The sequence below is a fragment of the Aedes albopictus genome, chromosome 3, assembly GCF_035046485.1.
Source record: "Aedes albopictus strain Foshan chromosome 3, AalbF5, whole genome shotgun sequence".
NCBI lineage: Eukaryota > Metazoa > Arthropoda > Insecta > Diptera > Culicidae > Aedes > Aedes albopictus.
In genome coordinates, this window is record NC_085138.1 from 418,296,207 (window position 1) to 418,317,813 (window position 21,607).

General features: G+C 40.5%; 1 protein-coding gene across 1 annotated transcript in view; it reads right to left on the reverse strand.

Annotated features, from left to right (window-relative positions):
* Nucleotides 1–5,834: 5,834 nt before the first annotated feature.
* The window catches only part of LOC109406089 (tetraspanin-2A), a 186,410-nt gene continuing 170,637 nt past the window's right edge, over nt 5,835–21,607 (reverse strand). The window contains exons 4-5 of the mRNA XM_029875709.2: nt 11,712–11,897; nt 5,835–6,232 (exon numbers count right to left, since the gene is read on the reverse strand). Of these exons, the coding sequence (XP_029731569.1) occupies nt 6,158–6,232; nt 11,712–11,897 (261 nt within the window). The 3' untranslated portion in view covers nt 5,835–6,157. The remainder of the gene's footprint in view (nt 6,233–11,711; nt 11,898–21,607) is intronic.

A 21,607-nucleotide genomic window follows, 5' to 3' on the forward strand; every position in this document is an offset into this window, starting at 1 on the left:
CCCGTTTGGAAAACAAAATACTGTGTGGCTATCAAAAATTGATATTTGAAACTCTAGTTAAATTTAAAAACACTTAACTAATACTTCACTCTTGCAATAGAAAAAATAAAAATGAATAACTATTTAAAGAAAAACTAGAAAGAACGAGCAAATCTCTTTCAATTCTACTACTGTTCTTATCTATGGACAGATAGGCCTATTTCGTCTGTGACTTACAGACGACTTCAGTGTCAAGTGCTCGATAAATATGTCAGATAAGCTAAGTCCTTTCCATTGATATAATTCGAAATGCGTGGTTCATCCGTGTGAAAAAGTTTGCTAATTTATTACTCGCTTGTGAGATTCTGGGAAAAATGTGAATTATGAGATTCACTAGGATTTTTTGGGAGGACTTTAAAAGGGATTGCAGTTATCAATCCCTTTGGAATCGTAGGATCAAAGCCTGATACGATTGCGGTTCAGTCTACGATAGGAGCAATTTTGCTGGGATTGGAAGACGCTAAAGGGGTTTATGGTGGGATTCTTATGTGGATTCCGATATGATTTGTTGGAATTGGGATTGATTATAGATGGAAGTTACGTTGAGAATCCGGTTAAAATGGTAGGAGGTATTCCGGCGGGGAAAAAAGTGCTGGTTAGATTTGATGAAAAAAAATGTTGAGGTATTCTGAAAGGGATTCTTGGAGTAACCCCTGAAAAAAAATTTCTAAATAATTCCGGAAACCTTATCGAAATCGTTTCGGAAAATGTCACAGAACTTCATAGGAATTTGAATTGTGATTACGGAATAACTCAAGGTATTTATGGGTTTTATTCAGGATTACTTCAGCAGTTTCCTCTGAGATTCCCTGAAACTCGGGATTCCTTCATAGATTCCTTCCCGGATTTCTTTATCCTCCGGGATTCTTCCAGGATTCATCCAGGTAGTCTTTCCGAGATTCCTTCATAAATTCTTCGCAAGGTTCATCAAGGAATTTATTCCGAGATTTTTCCAGGAGTTTCCTCTGGCCTATTGGCACCACTATATGGGAAAACTCGGAAGAAACTCTTAGAGAAATACCTTATAAAGCAAATGCTGAATTAATTATTTAAGAAGTTGTTAGAGGAACCTCTCAAAAAAAGGTTGTTCTGTAAGAATATACTAAAATGAGAGAACTTAATAAAACAAAAACTCATAGAAGATTTATTTACGGATTATCTCGAGTGACTTCATAAACAATTCCATAGAAAAACACCTAAAGGAATTCTGTAATAAACAACTGGAGGATTTACATTAATAACATCTGAGAGAATTTCAGAACCATCTTCCGAAGGAATTTAAGAGGATTCTGCAGAAGCTGCAGAGGTAACTCCTGAAGAAATCGAAGAAGGAACTTCTTGAAGAATGCCAGGGTTTCTCCAGAATTTTCTTCTGTAAATCCAATCCCTCCCAGAATTCTTGCAAATTTTCTCCCAGAAGTTGCTTCTGGGATTTCTCCGAGAATTCTTTGTTAGATTCATCCTGAAAATCCTTCCTGGAATTCCTCCTGGAGATTTTTCCGGGTTTCTGCAGGTGAATCTCATTTCTGAGAAAAAACTAGGCATACCTTCTGGAATTCGTCCTAGAAATTCCTTGCTGTAGGAATTCGTGATTACTCCGGGAATCATCGGATCTTCTCACAAAACCTCGGGGATTTTGTTCTGAGGTGTTCTTTCTGGAATTCCTACAGGAACCGGGATTTCTTTCGGAATCAATTAAGAGGGTCTTTCCGATATTCCTTCAAAAATTTATTCCAAGATCCCAACAACATTGATTGTATTGACTCGGCAGCAGGGATGCCAGATGATTTTTTGAAAAACCTGTATCACTCTTTTCAAAAATCTGTATGCCATTCAAAATTTTGGAGAAAAATCTGTATCCCACACAAAAATGAAATGGCCCCTCTAGCTCAAAAATCTGTATTTCATATAAAATGAAATCTGTATGGATGCTCAAAAATCTTATAATACAGAAAAATCTGTATATATGGCATCCCTGCTCGGCAGTCAGTCAGTCAGTCAGTTTGTATAAGACTACAGAGCAAAAATAACCAATATGCCAAGGATTTACAGTTGAAATTTCATCCAATTACTTTCACGATTCCTTCAGGAACTTCTTCCGGAGTTCTTTCTGGATTCTCCCAAAAACTCTATAAGAGATTCCTCCGGGAGATCCATCTGAAATTTCTCTAGGAATTCATTCAGCGATTCATCCGGGTAACCTTTCTGAAATTCAACCAAAAAAATCTTGCGGAGTTCCTTCAAGAACTTCTTCAACTCCTCCAGGAACTCCTTTCAGGATTCTTACATTAACTCAATTCAGAAATTACTCTTTTTTTGCTTTCGGCAGATTCTTGTGGAATTCCTCCAGAAGATTATTCTGGAATTCTCCAAGATGTTCTTAATCCTTGTGGAATTTATTACACAATTCAAGAGTTTTTTTTTATAGAACTACTTAGTAAGAGTTCCTTTAGGGGTTCCTTCTGATTTCCCTACAAATGTCTCGCTAACAGTTCTATCTGGGAATTGTTTCTGGGAACCTCAAAAGAAAAAAAATATGAAAATGTTATAATTGACGAGGCTTTCAGTCCTTGGCTGGTTCGCCTCGGAATCTGAAAATGTTCCAAAAAGAGGAATTATAGAAAAAAATGTCTGAAGGAATGTATTTAGGAACTTTTCGAGGAATCTCAGAAGCAACTCCTGGAGAAATCTTAGAGAAAATTCCTTGGAGTGTTTTTGGAACTCCTGGAGGAATCTCGTAGGGAATTTCTAAACAAATTCTGGAAGAAATCTCTGAAGCAATCCCGCATGACCACCTGGAGGAATCACAGAAGAATTGTCTGTAGAGGCCGCAAGGTCGAAGACGATGTCTTTTTTTTATAAGAATCTCAAATCAAATTCATCACAAGTATCTTTATTCATTAGTCTTGTCAAAACACGCCGGAACCCAGAAAAAATCTCTACCAATATTGATCTGCTACTTATCAGATTTCTCCACTATAATTTTCATTCATTTTCTATAAGAAACCCTCACTGGAATTGCCATTCAATTCCAACCGAATTTTCCTCAATGACATATCAAAGTTGGTCCCCAGTATGTCTTTTGGAGTTCCACAAGATTTTCAACAGAATTTGCATGAGAATCCAAGCTGAATTCCTCCTATCATAGACTGAACGTGATCCGCAATCGTATCAGGCTTTGACCCTATCGAAGATCTAACTGCAACCCTTTTGAAGTCCTCACCCCAAAATCCCAGCGAAATGCCTTTCAAAATGTCAGTCAGCGTTACCTTCGGAACGCTTCACAGTTTCACTGGAATCTCATAATTCTCATTTTCTCCAGAATCCCACTAGCAAGTCATAAATTAGCGCACACTTTCACGCGGGTGAATCACACATTTCGAATTCAATCACGCAATCCATGAATGCCAGCAATTTTTTCTAAGTTCCAAGACCACGAAACGTCAAGGACTTTGAAAATATTCTCATAGTAACCATGACATGCAGTGCCCTATAGGGCACTGCATTGTTTTGATTTTATATGGGATTTTGACGTTTCTTGGCCTTGTTGTTTACAAAATTTATGTAGGAGTGAAAGAGACGGAGAGAATTTCATGGAGTGCCCTGTGGAATTCTTCACGAATTTACGCTGGCCTGCTTACTCTCACAGAAGAATTTGACGTTTGAGCGGTGCCGCTCCACCCAAACGTCAAATTGTCTGTAAGAGTAAGCACTTCAGCATAAACTCTGGCAGAAGTCCATTATTGTAATGGTTTTATGTTTACTTGGAAAACTTTTCGGTGTGAATAGAATAGAATAACAAAAAAATATCATACTTTAGGAATATGCTTGAGATCTTGTCAAGGGGTAGTCTTGGCTGAATGAATATAAATTCAGGTACATTTTGGATGACCTGGTATATTTCTAATGCATTGAAAAAGTAACTGAAGGTAATATTTTGGTTTAGAGTATCTACTTGGATATATTTCATAACAAAAAGACACAATTGAAGTCTTGGTTGATTTGGTAGATTGAATAGTTCAAATTAACGTACTTTTTGGAGGATCTAGAATACTTGTAATACGTTGACGCAGTAGCAAAAGTTAGTATTATGACTGAGAGAGTATACTTGGATATGTTTTGATACGATATAACATCTTTGAAACGTTTGTTGATCTGGAAGATCAAGTAATCTTATTTAAGGACAATTTGGAGTGTCGTCGATATCTGAAATACTTTTAAATCGGTAAAAAATAGTTTTCTTGACTCAATGAGTCTTATCAAACATGTTCTGCTAGGAGGAACGTTGTAAATTCATGTATTTATTTGAATCTCCCAGTATTACAACTCCAGGACAGTTTGGATGACCTAGAACATCCCGAAAAAAAATTTAACATAATATGTCAGTGTTTTCCTAAGTATTATAATGTATACCATTGGAAAAACATAAATTCGTTCCCGAAATATGTGTAGAAAAAAGTCGTCCCGAAAGGGTTAAATATTAAAAAAAAGTTCGGTTTTCCGTGACTTTCTTGAAGAGCTGATCTAGCCGCACAAGTTTTTTCATATACCATATTTTCAGGTTGAGCTTTTAAAATGAGCTGGATGTGGTTGAATTCAGATATGTCGAAATGACATTTTCAACACAGGGAAGAACATGAACTCGATCTAATAACTGAATCCATTTACGCAATGAATACATTCACGTCATGAATCCATTTAAGTTTCCCCGACTCATTACTTCAATGGAAGTGCGAGTGTATTTTTTTAGAGAAGGCAAAATGAATCCTGTAAATAATAACTCTGGACATGCCAAATAACAACTTTTTTGAAGAGAGGCAGCCCAACTTCTGGGAAGGTAGAATCAGAAACAAATAAAGAAGAACGTTCTTCTACATACTGTGTAGAGAATATTTGGGCCAAATTTTCTCCCTAAAAAATTAACACATCTACAACAATAAACTAAGTCACCACAGATATAGAATAGTACGACACGCTAAAAAATAAAGAAGAAAATGCAATAGAAGTAGAAGAAGACATAGAAGGAGAATAATTAATTAAGGATTTCAAAAGGTATTTTCAACGAGCATAGAACAAACTTTAAAATTGGGAAGGGATGATTATGGCACATTTAAAAAAGACTTCATATCACCAATACACTTCATTCCCCAGGGATTAAACTGTTTCCGATTCATCATTACTGATTTTACATCACGACATCTTCTATTTTCATTAATATGTATGACCTGATGCTGGATAAAACCACATGTCGGCCACATCACTTTATTAAATCAATTTCAATTAAATTTGATGCTATCTAGTGAATAGTTAACTTCCTCAGAAAAGAAAATCTAATCCCAGCCATTCTCCTGCATAAAACCACATCATCTCGTCGCCAACTCTTGAGACTATCTTCTTTTATCTGTGTGCATTGTGCCCGACCAGCATTGCTGTTTATGCTGCTGCAGTTAATTAGATGACATTATTAAATTTGTCCTCACCGCACTACTGACAACTGACTGTGCTCGACCGCAATGGTACCCCCTCCCTCTCCTCTTCAGTAGTACCCAAAGCCAACGACTTTGGTCCCGGAGCCGGAGCTGGACGACGGTAACCCATCAGCAGCGGACGTTTCACTTTGAACCATCTCCAGACGCAACTCGGTGGCCGACGTTTGGCCATCGCCCTTTTATTCCCCCCGTCCCCCCGGGGGAAAACGCTAATTGAAAACTGCAAATTGAATACCGAGGAAAACTGGGTTTAATTGGACTTGTGTGACACACTACGGCGGCGGCTGCAACAACAAGAAGAAGAAATCCAAGCCAGGGTTTGTTTCTACACCGGATGATGATGATCATCCTGACGGGGCGCGACGGGACGATGAGTTTCCCTCATCTGCACGCTGCTCACCAGGTGTAAAATTTATTCTCATTTTTCTCTTTTTGTTTTCGCTTATAATAGTGGACTTAATGGCTACGTGGTGGTAGTATCGGTTGTTTGTCCCCCCGTGTTGGCACATAATAATAATAATAATTACTCTAGAACTGCTGATGGTAGAAACTAATTTTAACTAAGAGGAAAAACTGTCATATTCTCGGGTTGCGTATGGCGTGGTGCAGCGCCGTTGATGTTGGTGCGTTCAGCGTCTGTACATGGCTTCCTCCTCGCGTTTCAGGGCCTGGACCAGGACGATACCGAGGACGACGTTGGCAGTCTGGAAAGAGAGTAGAGTGATAGATAAGTAATTTGATCGAAAACAGAAAAAGAATAAGATTTCCCCACAATTTCCTCAGAATAACTATCTTGTAAGAATTAACACAAAAAAACTTCAAGAATTTTCTTAGAAATTCTTCCAGAAGTTTCCCTTGATATTCCTCCAGGAATTAATCTAGAAATTCTTCCCGCACTTTCACAACTATCCTTCCGGGAATTCCAGAAGAAACACCTCCAATAATTCCTACAAAATACCTTTAGAAATATAACCAGAAGTTGTTTTCTTGAATATCCATGAAAAACTTCTACAAAATTCCTGAAAATTCCACCAAAAGTTTCCCTCAAATAACTCGATTGATTTTCTTAAAATTCCTCCAGGAATTCCCTGAGAAATTTCAGAAGAATTAACAGAGGAATTTCAGAGAAACTCCCAGAGGAATTTCAGAGAAATTCCCAGAGGAATTTCAGAGAAATTCCCAGAGGAATTTCAGGGAAATTCCCAGAGGAATTTCAAGAATATTCCCAGAGGAATTTCAAGAATATTCCCAGATGAATTTCAAGAATATTCCCAGAGGAATTTCAAGAATATTCCCAGAGGAATTTCAAGAATATTCCCAGAGGAATTTCAGAGAAATTCCCAGAGAAATTTCAGAGAAATTCCCAGAGAAATTTCCGAGAAATTTCCAGAGGAATTTAAGAGAAATTCCCAGAGGAATTTAAGAGAAATTCCCAGAGGAATTTCAGAGAAATTCCCAGAGGAATTTCAGAGAAATTCCCAGAGAAATTTCAGAGAAATACCCAGAGAAATTTCAGAGAAATTCCCAGAGGAATTTCAGAGAAATTCCCAGAGGAATTTCAGAGAAATTCCCAGAGGAATTTCAGAGGAATTCCCAGAGGAATTTCAGAGGAATACCCAGAGGAATTTCAGAGAAATTCCCAGTGGAATTTCAGGGAAACTTCCAGTGGAATTTCAAGAATATTCCCAGAGGAATTTCAAGAATATTCCCTGAGGAATTTCAGAGAAATTCCCAGAGAAATTTCAGAGAAATTCCCAGAGAAATTTCAGAGAAATTCCCAGAGAAATTTCAGAGATATTCCCAGAGAAATTTCAGAGAAATTCCCAGAGGAATTTAAGAGAAATTCCCAGAGGAATTTCAGAGAAATTCCCAGAGGAATTTCAAGAATATTCCCTGAGGAATTTCAAGAATATTCCCAGAGGAATTTCAAGAATATTCCCAGAGGAATTTCAAGAAACTTTCTGGAGGAATTTTAATTAAATTCCAGGAGGAATTTCAAGGAAATTCCCAGAGGAATATCAAGGAAATTCCAGGAGGAATTTTAAGCAAATTCCAGAAGGAAATTCAGAGAAATTCTAGGGGAACTTCAAGGAAATTCTAAGAGGAAATTCAAAGAAATTCCCAGAGGAATTTCAAGAATATTCCCAGAAGAATTTCAAGGAAATTCCCAGAGGAATTTCAAGGAAATTCCAGGAGGAATTTTAAGCAAATTTCAGAAGGAAATTCAGAGGATTCTAGGGGAATTTAAAGGAAATTCTAAGAGGAAATTCAAAGAAATTCCCAGAGGAATTTCAAGGACATTTCCAGAGAAATTTCAAGGAAGTTCTCAGAGGAATTTCAAGAAAATTCATAGAGGAATTTCGGAGAAATTCCCAGAGGAATTTCAAGAAAATTCCAGGAGGAATTTTAAGGAAATTCCAGGAGGATTTGCAAGGAAATTTCTGGGGGAATTTTAAGGAAATTCCCAGAGGAATTTCAAGGAAATTCCCAGAGGAATTCCAAGGAAATTCCCAGAGGAATATCAAGGAAATTCCCAGAGGAATTTCAAGAATATTCCCAGAGGAATTTCAAGGAAATTCCCAAAGGAATTTCAAGGAAATTCCAGGAGGAATTTTAAGCAAATTCCAGAAGGAATTTCAAAGAAATTCTAGGGGAATTTCAAAGAAATTCTAGGGGAGTTTCAAGGAAATTCGCAGAGGAAATTCAAAGAAATTCCCAGAGGAATTTCAAGGACATTTCCAGAGGAATTTCAAGGAAGTTCTCAGAGGAATTTCAAGAAAATTCATAGAGGAATTTCAGAGAAATTCCCAGAGGAATTTCAAGAAAATTCCAGGAGGAATTTTAAGGAAATTCCAGGAGGATTTTCAACGAAATTTCAGGAGGAATTTTAAGGAAATTCCAGGAGGAATTTCAAGGAAATTCCAGAGGGAATTTCAAGGAAATTCTCAGAGGAAATTCAAACAAATTTCCAGAGGAATTTTAAGGACATTCCCAGAGTAATTTCAAGGAAGTTCTCAGAAGAATTTCAAAGAAAATTCCCAGAGGAATTTCAAGGCAATTCATAGAGAATTTCAAGGAAATTCCCAGAGGAATTTCAAGGAAATTCCCAGAGGAATTTCAAGGAAATTCCCAGAGGAATTTCAAGAAAATTCCAGGAGGAATTTTAAGGAAATTCCAGGAGGATTTTCAACGAAATTTCAGGAGGAATTTTAAGGAAATTCCAGGAGGAATTTCAAGGAAATTCCAGAGGGAATTTCAAGGAAATTCTCAGAGGAAATTCAAACAAATTTCCAGAGGAATTTTAAGGACATTCCCAGAGGAATTTCAAGGAAGTTCTCAGAAGAATTTCAAAGAAAATTCCCAGAGGAATTTCAAGGCAATTCATAGAGAATTTCAAGGAAATTCCCAGAGGAATTTCAAGGAAATTCCCAGAGGAATTTCAAGGAAATTCCCAGAGGAATTTCAAGGAAGTTCTTAAAGAAATTTCAATGAAATTCCCAGAGGAGTTTTAAGGAAATTTCCAGAGGTATTTTAAGGAAATTCCAGGACGAAATTCAAGGAAATTGTAGCAGGAATTTCAAGGAAATTCCCAGAGGAATTTCAAGGAAGTTCCCAGAGGAATTTCAAGGAAATTCCCAGAGGAATTTTAAGGATATATCAAGGAAATTCCAAGAGGAATTTCAAGAATATTCCTAGAAGAATTTCAAGGAAATTCCCAGAGGAATTTCAAGGAAATTCCAGGAGGAATTTTAAGGAAATTCCAGGGGGAATTCCAAGGAATTTCTCAGAGGAAATTCAAAGAAATTCCCAGAGGAATTTCAAGGCAATTTTCAGCAATTCCTCCGAGAATTTCCTCTGGAAATTTCCTTGAAATTTCTCTTGGAATTTCCCTGAAATTCCTCTGGTAATTTCCTTGAAATTACTCTGGGAATTTCCCTGAAATTTTTCTGGGAATTTCCTTGAAATTCCTCTGGGAATTTCCTTGAAGTTCCTCTGGGAATTTTCTTGAAATTCCTCTGGAATTTTCTTTACAATTTCTCTGGGAATTTCCTTGAAATTCATCTGGGAGTTTCCTTGAAATTTCTCTGGGAATTTCCCTGCAATTCCTCAGCAAATTTCCCTGAAATTCCTCTGAGAATTTCCTTTAAATTCCTCTGGGAATTTCTCTGAAATTCCTCTGGGAATTTCCCCACAATTCCTCTGGGAATTTCCTTGAAATTCCTTCGGGAATTTCCAAGAAATTCCTTCGGTTATTTCTGAGAAATTCCTCCGGGAATTTCCCATAAATTCTTCCGGGAATTTCCCAGAAATTCCTCCAAGAATTTCCCAGAAATTCCTCCAAGAATTTCCCGGAAATTCCTCCGGGTATTTCCCGGAAATTCTTCAAGGAAGGAAATTCTCTGAAATCCTCCAAAACTTTCTCTGAAATTTCTCCAGAAATTTTTCCAAAATTTCTCCATGAATCTCTCTGAAATTTCTCCAGAATTCTGTCTGAAATTCCTCCAGGATTTTCTCGGGAATTTCCCTGAAATTTATCCAGGAAATTCTTTGAAACTTTTCCAGAAAATTCCCTGAAATTCTTTAGGATGTTCCCTGGAATGCTCCAGGATTTTCCCTGAAATTCTTCAGAAATTTTCCTGAAACTCCTCAACGATATGCCCTAAAATTCTTCCAGATTTTTTTTTTTTTAAATCTTTCAGGAGTTAATCTTGAATTCCTACATGATTTGCCTAAAAAATATTGCCCCAAAAAAAAAATTCCAGCAATTTTCCCAGAAATTTATTTAGGATTTTTTCAGAATGTTTGTCACTGGATACGCTTGAAATAGCTCTAGCGTATAAAAACTCATTCAAATTTCTTTAAGAAACCTCTATTAGAATTTAAATTTTTTTGTGGGATTTTTTTTCTTACATTGCATTGTAAAGTATGTTGAAATCGATTGGCTCCTTTAACTCAGCGCTTTAAAAACAGAAATTTTCCAGCTGAAGCCACATGTTGCTGGGCAAAGCAACAGACAACCATGGATTAGGCGCTGTTTGAAATTCACTTCACCTCGCCCTGAGGCGATTTACTTTTTGCCACCGTGTGCGCCGGCTGCCCTGCTGCTTGACGTCCAACTTCTGATCTATCCATCGCCTGTTTGATGTGATAGGCTCTCTAAGAAAATGAAATCCTCTCCCCACCAAAGGCACGTATGGAAATTTTCCGAAATGATGTTAAACTAATTGCACCCGCTTCGGGAGTAGAGGAAATCATCCTCCACGCGCACACACTCTGATGAAGAGGGAAGTCAATTTCAAAGCAGAAAAAGGCAGAAAAAGTCAAAAGCTTTCGAAAAAGAAAGACTCCCTCTCTCCGAAGAATGAACAGAAGAACCCTCCGGGTGGAGCATTCATCGGTTTATCCCACTCATGGTCGATTGAACTTGTTGCATTTGTGGAATTAAATTCCGTAAAGCAGGGAGAAACGATGCGACGGACTCATCGAGTTTAGTTGACCAGAAGCTTCGGAAAACAGTCCAAGGACTGTTTGAATGTTATAGCTTCCTTTTTTGTTCTTCCTTTGGAAAGCAAGTTGATCGATTAGTCTTTCTCATCGAATGCAAACGGATCTCAAGGATTCGTCAAACACTTTTTTGAAGAATCTGCTGACTTCAAAACTTTCCCTCTTCAGAGTTTACAAAGGAATTCATTTAAATTATTTTCCTACTTCCTTGAGAAGAGACCCTCCAAAACTCAAAAAGCGCAACATTTCTACATAAAGCACACAAACAGCGACGAGTGCGTGCAAAAATTAACAATTCAAATTACCACCCCGGCAGCATCTGGAACCCAAGTCCCGCCAGCCTTTTCCGTTTTGGGTGAAAATGAGTTTCTCAGGCAAAAAGGAAACCACACAGGTTCTTCGCAGAGATCGCACATGCGAAAAACCATATCGTTGATTTCATCAGGCGCTCCATCATTCCGGGAGTAACAGCCAGCGGTAGTGGGTGGTTCCTCGGCTGGCGTCAAGTGGCTGGCGACACGTGATATGCAAATCGAGTTCACAGGGGCAACCACATTTGGCAGAAAATATTACGAAAGTTTTTCCCACCTTAATCGTTGAAGAAATCAAAACTCAAAAAGCGTGGTTAAAGAGCGGTTGTTAAATTGTAGACGGGATCAGAAGCAGGGGGAGACTTACATGAATAGCCGACAGCACCATGGCCATGACGGCAGCCCACATAGATTTGTCTTCCAGGAACCAGGTAAGCTCGTCAACGCATCCGTGGAAGAAGGCATTTCCGGTGACGGTGTCGCGGCATTCGAGTGGGAGGGGTTGACGCAGGACCATGTAGTCGTTGGGGCCATCAGCTCCGCAGCATCCGATCTGAAAAAGAAATGGAAAGATTAGCGATAACTTCTCAACACTGAAATCAATTCAAATATAGCCAAATTCAAGCTTTTCTACACATAAGAATGTGGTGTAATATAAGAACAGAAGAACAGAAGAACAGAAGAACAGAAGAACAGAAGAACAGAAGAACAGCAGAAGAACAGAAGAACAGAAGAACAGAAGAACAGAAGAACAGAAGAACAGAAGAACAGAAGAACAGAAGAACAGAAGAACAGAAGAACAGAAGAACAGAAGAACAGAAGAACAGAAGAACAGAAGAACAGAAGAACAGAAGAACAGAAGAACAGAAGAACAGAAGAACAGAAGAACAGAAGAACAGAAGAACAGAAGAACAGAAGAACAGAAGAACAGAAGAACAGAAGAACAGAAGAACAGAAGAACAGAAGAACAGAAGAACAGAAGAACAGAAGAACAGAAGAACAGAAGAACAGAAGAACAGAAGAACAGAAGAACAGAAGAACAGAAGAACAGAAGAACAGAAGAACAGAAGAACAGAAGAACAGAAGAACAGAAGAACAGAAGAACAGAAGAACAGAAGAACAGAAGAACAGAAGAACAGAAGAACAGAAGAACAGAAGAACAGAAGAACAGAAGAACAGAAGAACAGAAGAACAGAAGAACAGAAGAACAGAAGAACAGAAGAACAGAAGAACAGAAGAACAGAAGAACAGAAGAACAGAAGAACAGAAGAACAGAAGAACAGAAGAACAGAAGAACAGAAGAACAGAAGAACAGAAGAACAGAAGAACAGAAGAACAGAAGAACAGAAGAACAGAAGAACAGAAGAACAGAAGAACAGAAGAACAGAAGAACAGAAGAACAGAAGAACAGAAGAACAGAAGAACAGAAGAACAGAAGAACAGAAGAACAGAAGAACAGAAGAACAGAAGAACAGAAGAACAGAAGAACAGAAGAACAGAAGAACAGAAGAACAGAAGAACAGAAGAACAGAAGAACAGAAGAACAGAAGAACAGAAGAACAGAAGAACAGAAGAACAGAAGAACAGAAGAACAGAAGAACAGAAGAACAGAAGAACAGAAGAACAGAAGAACAGAAGAACAGAAGAACAGAAGAACAGAAGAACAGAAGAACAGAAGAACAGAAGAACAGAAGAACAGAAGAACAGAAGAACAGAAGAACAGAAGAACAGAAGAACAGAAGAACAGAAGAACAGAAGAACAGAAGAACAGAAGAACAGAAGAACAGAAGAACAGAAGAACAGAAGAACAGAAGAACAGAAGAACAGAAGAACAGAAGAACAGAAGAACAGAAGAACAGAAGAACAGAAGAACAGAAGAACAGAAGAACAGAAGAACAGAAGAACAGAAGAACAGAAGAACAGAAGAACAGAAGAACAGAAGAACAGAAGAACAGAAGAACAGAAGAACAGAAGAACAGAAGAACAGAAGAACAGAAGAACAGAAGAACAGAAGAACAGAAGAACAGAAGAACAGAAGAACAGAAGAACAGAAGAACAGAAGAACAGAAGAACAGAAGAACAGAAGAACAGAAGAACAGAAGAACAGAAGAACAGAAGAACAGAAGAACAGAAGAACAGAAGAACAGAAGAACAGAAGAACAGAAGAACAGAAGAACAGAAGAACAGAAGAACAGAAGAACAGAAGAACAGAAGAACAGAAGAACAGAAGAACAGAAGAACAGAAGAACAGAAGAACAGAAGAACAGAAGAACAGAAGAACAGAAGAACAGAAGAACAGAAGAACAGAAGAACAGAAGAACAGAAGAACAGAAGAACAGAAGAACAGAAGAACAGAAGAACAGAAGAACAGAAGAACAGAAGAACAGAAGAACAGAAGAACAGAAGAACAGAAGAACAGAAGAACAGAAGAACAGAAGAACAGAAGAACAGAAGAACAGAAGAACAGAAGAACAGAAGAACAGAAGAACAGAAGAACAGAAGAACAGAAGAACAGAAGAACAGAAGAACAGAAGAACAGAAGAACAGAAGAACAGAAGAACAGAAGAACAGAAGAACAGAAGAACAGAAGAACAGAAGAACAGAAGAACAGAAGAACAGAAGAACAGAAGAACAGAAGAACAGAAGAACAGAAGAACAGAAGAACAGAAGAACAGAAGAACAGAAGAACAGAAGAACAGAAGAACAGAAGAACAGAAGAACAGAAGAACAGAAGAACAGAAGAACAGAAGAACAGAAGAACAGAAGAACAGAAGAACAGAAGAACAGAAGAACAGAAGAACAGAAGAACAGAAGAACAGAAGAACAGAAGAACAGAAGAACAGAAGAACAGAAGAACAGAAGAACAGAAGAACAGAAGAACAGAAGAACAGAAGAACAGAAGAACAGAAGAACAGAAGAACAGAAGAACAGAAGAACAGAAGAACAGAAGAACAGAAGAACAGAAGAACAGAAGAACAGAAGAACAGAAGAACAGAAGAACAGAAGAACAGAAGAACAGAAGAACAGAAGAACAGAAGAACAGAAGAACAGAAGAACAGAAGAACAGAAGAACAGAAGAACAGAAGAACAGAAGAACAGAAGAACAGAAGAACAGAAGAACAGAAGAACAGAAGAACAGAAGAACAGAAGAACAGAAGAACAGAAGAACAGAAGAACAGAAGAACAGAAGAACAGAAGAACAGAAGAACAGAAGAACAGAAGAACAGAAGAACAGAAGAACAGAAGAACAGAAGAACAGAAGAACAGAAGAACAGAAGAACAGAAGAACAGAAGAACAGAAGAACAGAAGAACAGAAGAACAGAAGAACAGAAGAACAGAAGAACAGAAGAACAGAAGAACAGAAGAACAGAAGAACAGAAGAACAGAAGAACAGAAGAACAGAAGAACAGAAGAACAGAAGAACAGAAGAACAGAAGAACAGAAGAACAGAAGAACAGAAGAACAGAAGAACAGAAGAACAGAAGAACAGAAGAACAGAAGAACAGAAGAACAGAAGAACAGAAGAACAGAAGAACAGAAGAACAGAAGAACAGAAGAACAGAAGAACAGAAGAACAGAAGAACAGAAGAACAGAAGAACAGAAGAACAGAAGAACAGAAGAACAGAAGAACAGAAGAACAGAAGAACAGAAGAACAGAAGAACAGAAGAACAGAAGAACAGAAGAACAGAAGAACAGAAGAACAGAAGAACAGAAGAACAGAAGAACAGAAGAACAGAAGAACAGAAGAACAGAAGAACAGAAGAACAGAAGAACAGAAGAACAGAAGAACAGAAGAACAGAAGAACAGAAGAACAGAAGAACAGAAGAACAGAAGAACAGAAGAACAGAAGAACAGAAGAACAGAAGAACAGAAGAACAGAAGAACAGAAGAACAGAAGAACAGAAGAACAGAAGAACAGAAGAACAGAAGAACAGAAGAACAGAAGAACAGAAGAACAGAAGAACAGAAGAACAGAAGAACAGAAGAACAGAAGAACAGAAGAACAGAAGAACAGAAGAACAGAAGAACAGAAGAACAGAAGAACAGAAGAACAGAAGAACAGAAGAACAGAAGAACAGAAGAACAGAAGAACAGAAGAACAGAAGAACAGAAGAACAGAAGAACAGAAGAACAGAAGAACAGAAGAACAGAAGAACAGAAGAACAGAAGAACAGAAGAACAGAAGAACAGAAGAACAGAAGAACAGAAGAACAGAAGAACAGAAGAACAGAAGAACAGAAGAACAGAAGAACAGAAGAACAGAAGAACAGAAGAACAGAAGAACAGAAGAACAGAAGAACAGAAGAACAGAAGAACAGAAGAACAGAAGAACAGAAGAACAGAAGAACAGAAGAACAGAAGAACAGAAGAACAGAAGAACAGAAGAACAGAAGAACAGAAGAACAGAAGAACAGAAGAACAGAAGAACAGAAGAACAGAAGAACAGAAGAACAGAAGAACAGAAGAACAGAAGAACAGAAGAACAGAAGAACAGAAGAACAGAAGAACAGAAGAACAGAAGAACAGAAGAACAGAAGAACAGAAGAACAGAAGAACAGAAGAACAGAAGAACAGAAGAACAGAAGAACAGAAGAACAGAAGAACAGAAGAACAGAAGAACAGAAGAACAGAAGAACAGAAGAACAGAAGAACAGAAGAACAGAAGAACAGAAGAACAGAAGAACAGAAGAACAGAAGAATCCTGAGCAGGATTCTCCAAGAATCCTGAGCAGGATTCTCCAAGAATCCTGAGCAGGATTCTCCAAGAATCCTGAGCAGGATTCTCCAAGAATCCTGAGCAGGATTCTCCAAGAATCCTGAGCAGGATTCTCCAAGAATCCTGAGCAGGATTCTCCAAGAATCCTGAGCAGGATTCTCCAAGAATCCTGAGCAGGATTCTCCAAGAATCCTGAGCAGGATTCTCCAAGAATCCTGAGCAGGATTCTCCAAGAATCCTGAGCAGGATTCTCCAAGAATCCTGAGCAGGATTCTCCAAGAATCCTGAGCAGGATTCTCCAAGAATCCTGAGCAGGATTCTCCAAGAATCCTGAGCAGGATTCTCCAAGAATCCTGAGCAGGATTCTCCAAGAATCCTGAGCAGGATTCTCCAAGAATCCTGAGCAGGATTCTCCAAGAATCCTGAGCAGGATTCTCCAAGAATCCTGAGCAGGATTCTCCAAGAATCCTGAGCAGGATTCTCCAAGAATCCTGAGCAGGATTCTCCAAGAATCCTGAGCAGGATTCTCCAAGAATCCTGAGCAGGATTCTCCAAGAATCCTGAGCAGGATTCTCCAAGAATCCTGAGCAGGACTCTCCAAGAATTCTGAGCAGGATTCTCCAAGAATCCTGAGCAGGATTCTCCAAGAATCCTGAGCAGGATTCTCCAAGAATCCTGAGCAGGATTCTCCAAGAATCCTGAGCAGAATTTTCCAAGAATCCTGAGCAGAATTCTCCAAGAATCCTGAGCAGGATTCTCTCCGAATCCTGAGCAGGATTCTCTCCGAATCCTAAGCAGGATTCTCTCCGAATCCTGAGCAGGATTCTCTCCGAATCCTGAGCAGGATTCTCTCCGAATCCTGAGCAGGATTCTCTCCGAATCCTGAGCAGGATTCTCTCCGAATCCTGAGCAGGATTCTCTCCGAATCCTGAGCAGGATTCTCTCCGAATCCTGAGCAGGATTCTCTCCGAATCCTGAGCAGGATTCTCTCCGAATCCTGAGCAGGATTCTCTCCGAATCCTGAGCAGGATTCTCTCCGAATCCTGAGCAGGATTCTCTCCGAATCCTGAGCAGGATTCTCTCCGAATCCTGAGCAGGATTCTCTCCGAATCCTGAGCAGGATTCTCTCCGAATCCTGAGCAGGATTCTCTCCGAATCCTGAGCAGGATTCTCTCCGAATCCTGAGCAGGATTCTCTCCGAATCCTGAGCAGGATTCTCTCCGAATCCTGAGCAGGATTCTCTCCGAATCCTGAGCAGGATTCTCTCCGAATCCTGAGCAGGATTCTCTCCGAATCCTGAGCAGGATTCTCTCCGAATCCTGAGCAGGATTCTCTCCGAATCCTGAGCATGATTCTCTCCGAATCCTGAGCAGGATTCTCTCCGAATCCTGAGCAGGATTCTCTCCGAATCCTGAGCAGGATTCTCTCCGAATCCTGAGCAGGATTCTCTCCGAATCCTGAGCAGGATTCTCTCCGAATCCTGAGCAGGATTCTCTCCGAATCCTGAGCAGGATTCTCTCCGAATCCTGAGCAGGATTCTCTCCGAATCCTGAGCAGGATTCTCTCCGAATCCTGAGCAGGATTCTCTCAGAATCCTGAGCAGGATTCTCTCCGAATCCTGAGCAGGATTCTTTCCGAATCCTGAGCAGGATTCTCTCCGAATCCTGAGCAGGATTCTCTCCGAATCCTGAGCAGGATTCTCTCCGAATCCTGAGCAGGATTCTCTCCGAATCCTGAGCAGGATTCTCTCCGAATCCTGAGCAGGATTCTCTCCGAATCCTGAGCAGGATTCTCTCCGAATCCTGAGCAGGATTCTCTCCGAATCCTGAGCAGGATTCTCTCTGAATTCTGAGCAGGATTCTCTCCGAATCTTGAGCAGGATTCTCTCCGAATCCTGAGCAGGATTCTCTCCGAATCCTGAGCAGGATTCTCTCCGAATCCTGAGCAGGATTCTCTCCGAATCCTGAGCAGGATTCTCTCCGAATCCTGAGCAGGATTCTCTCCGAATCCTGAGCAGGATTCTCTCCGAATCCTGAGCAGGATTCTCTCCGAATCCTGAGCAGGATTCTCTCCGAATCCTGAGCAGGATTCTCTCCGAATCCTGAGCAGGATTCTCTCCGAATCCTGAGCAGGATTCTCTCCGAATCCTGAGCAGGATTCTCTCCGAATCCTGAGCAGGATTCTCTCCGAATCCTGAGCAGGATTCTCTCCGAATCCTGAGCAGGATTCTCTCCGAATCCTGAGCAGGATTCTCTCCGAATCCTGCTCAGGATTCTCTCCGAATCCTGAGCAGGATTCTCTCCGAATCCTGAGCAGGATTCTCTCCGAATCCTGAGCAGGATTCTCTCCGAATCCTGAGCAGGATTCTCTCCGAATCCTGAGCAGGATTCTCTCCGAATCCTGAGCAGGATTCTCTCCGAATCCTGAGCAGGATTCTCTCCGAATCCTGAGCAGGATTCTCTCCGAATCCTGAGCAGGATTCTCTCCGAATCCTGAGCAGGATTCTCTCCGAATCCTGAGCAGGATTCTCTCCGAATCCTGAGCAGGATTCTCTCCGAATCCTGAGCAGGATTCTCTCCGAATCCTGAGCAGGATTCTCTCCGAATCCTGAGCAGGATTCTCTCCGAATCCTGAGCAGGATTCTCTCCGAATCCTGAGCAGGATTCTCTCCGAATCCTGAGCAGGATTCTCCCAGAATCCTGAGCAGGATTCTCCCAGAATCCTGAGCAGGATTCTCCCAGAATCCTGAGCAGGATTCTCCCAGAATCCTGAGCAGGATTCTCTCCGAATCCTGAGCAGAATTCTCTCAGAATCCTGATCAGAGGATTCTCTCAGAATCCTGATCAGAGGATTCTCTCCGAATCCTGAGCAGGATTCTCTCCGAATCCTGAGCAGGATTCTCTCAATATCCTGAGCAGGATTCTTTCAGAATCCTGTGCAGAGCTCCCCTGGAATTCCTCAAATGGATTTTGTTGGGATCCTGATCAGGATTCTTTCCGGAATCTCAGCTAATATTTTTCTGGAAATCCTGAGGTGCATTGTCCTGGAGTTCTGGAGTATGGCATGCCGTTGATCATGCAGTGTTTATCATCAAGAATTTCCGCATGTAGTATCATCTTTTATTATAAGAACAAAGTAGCTTCCATTTTTTTTTTTCTTAAACGTTTATCCACAAAAGTAAGATTACGGAAGCATTTCTATCCCTTTCTGAACAATGCTGCCGGAAAACTGTTTATTCAAAGGAACTGATGTGCGGTATGGCCAGTTGACCGTTACTAACTCGAGGGTGGACAAGCGCACTTCTGAGAAGAAAATGATGCTTCAATCGTTGAAGAGCTTTCTTTGTTGATTCATGGAGACCAATATCCGTTTCGTTTTCCAGTAGGTTGGCTACGTTCAAGCATCAAACGGTTCTATTATTTCGTTCAATGTTCATTTGGCTTCATCTCCGGATGATTTATGGCAAGGTTTCGATTGGGAGAGAGTGTTTGTGATTAGCACCGAACTTAAGACCACAGTCTGTCCCATTTGCCATTGGGGGGGGGGGGGATCTTTTGTCTGCCATTGTTTGAAACAAATTCAATTATCTGAAAATGTATTTATTTCATTGAGTCCACTTTTACCCCCATTTTTTTGTGCCAAACTAAGCCTATTGACTCTTAATAAATAGAGCCGAAGAATCCTTTCGGCCCGCTTGCTTGCTTGCTCGGTTGGGCTGGGGATGCTTTGGGGTTGCTTTATCGGTCCGTTTCGGTTCAATTGAGCTCCGTTAGGCTATGAGATACATGCCATCCGGAGGAAAAAAATGGCAGAATAACCAACCATACAGGAATGTGTGTGCTTAGCTTGTGTTTGCCATACAACCGGGACAAAGGGATCCACCATGGTGCCCCTTCTAGGAAACACCGAAAAGAGCTTAAGCCGGTGCTAGTGCTGTTGGTGGTGATGATGATGATGATGACGATGAAATGAGGTTCGGTTCTTCCGATTTTGCTGTGTACCAATTTTTCACACAAAAGGCAAACCAATCATGGACTAAGAGGGAGGGGAGTGGTGAAATGGCCGACGTTTGAATGGTACACACTTATACTGGAAAATAATCATGGGATTTGAAAGTAATCCGGTTTGAATAGAAATAGGATTGAGAGTAGAAGAATGGGTGCCTAACAAACAAGCCTGTTTTATTGTTTGGTTTGTTTGTAGCCATTGCTGTCTCTATGAAACCCATTATTTGTTTATGATAAGTTTTTTTTATTCAAGGAAATACAGAGCATGACGCAGGCTTTCATGAACAAAATAAATAATCTTCCAAATTGATCCACCATAAACCCAGCTGCACGCAGTTTGATTCTTTGGAATAAAATATCATAACAGAACCTTCAGGAAACATGCCAAGGTCTCAAAAATCCCAGAGAATCCTGTTCAGATTCTTGGATAATTAAGCTTATATTTATTTGAGAATTCTTGTGAATATTGCAAGAGACTCCTGCTCAGGATTCCGGGAGAATCCTGCTCAGGATTCCATGAGAATCTTGCTCAGGATTCCAGGAGAACCCTGCTCAGGATTCCAGGAGAATCCTGCTCAGGATTCCAGGAGAATCCAGCTCAGGATTCCAGGAGAATCCTGCTCAGGATTCCAGCAGAATCTTGCTCAGGATTCCAGGAGAATCCTGCTCAGGATTCCAGGAGAATCCTGCTCAGGATTCCAGGAGAATCCTGCTCAGGATTCCAGGAGAATCCTGCTCAGGATTCCAGGAGAATCCTGCTCAGGTTTCTGGGAGAATCCTGCTCAGGATTCCGGGAGAATCCTGCTCAGGATTCCGGGAGAATCCTGCTCAGGATTCCGGGAGAATCCTGCTCAGGATTCCGGGAGAATCCTGCTCAGGATTCCGGGAGAATCCTGCTCAGGATTCCGGGAGAATCCTGCTCAGGATTCCGGGAGAATCCTGCTCAGGATTCCGGGAGAATCCTGCTCAGGATTCCGGGAGAATCCTGCTCAGGATTCCGGGAGAATCCTGCTCAGGATTCCGGGAGAATCCTGCTCAGGATTCCGGGAGAATCCTGCTCAGGATTCCGGGAGAATCCTGCTCAGGATTCCGGGAGAATCCTGCTCAGGATTCCGGGAGAATCCTGCTCAGGATTCCGGGAGAATCCTGCTCAGGATTCCGGGAGAATCCTGCTCAGGATTCCGGGAGAATCCTGCTCAGGATTCCGGGAGAATCCTGCTCAGGATTCCAGGAGAATCCTGATCAGGATTCCGGGAGAATCCTGCTCAGGATTCCATGAGAATCTTGCTCAGGATTCCATGAGAATCTTGCTCAGGATTCCAGGAGAACCCTGCTCAGGATTCCAGGAGAATCCTGCTCAGGATTCCAGGAGAATCCAGCTCAGGATTCCAGGAGAATCCTGCTCAGGATTCCAGGAGAATCTTGCTCAGGATTCCAGGAGAATCCTGCTCAGGATTCCAGGAGAATCCTGCTCAGGATTCCAGGAGAATCCTGCTCAGGATTCCAGGAGAATCCTGCTCAGGATTCCAGGAGAA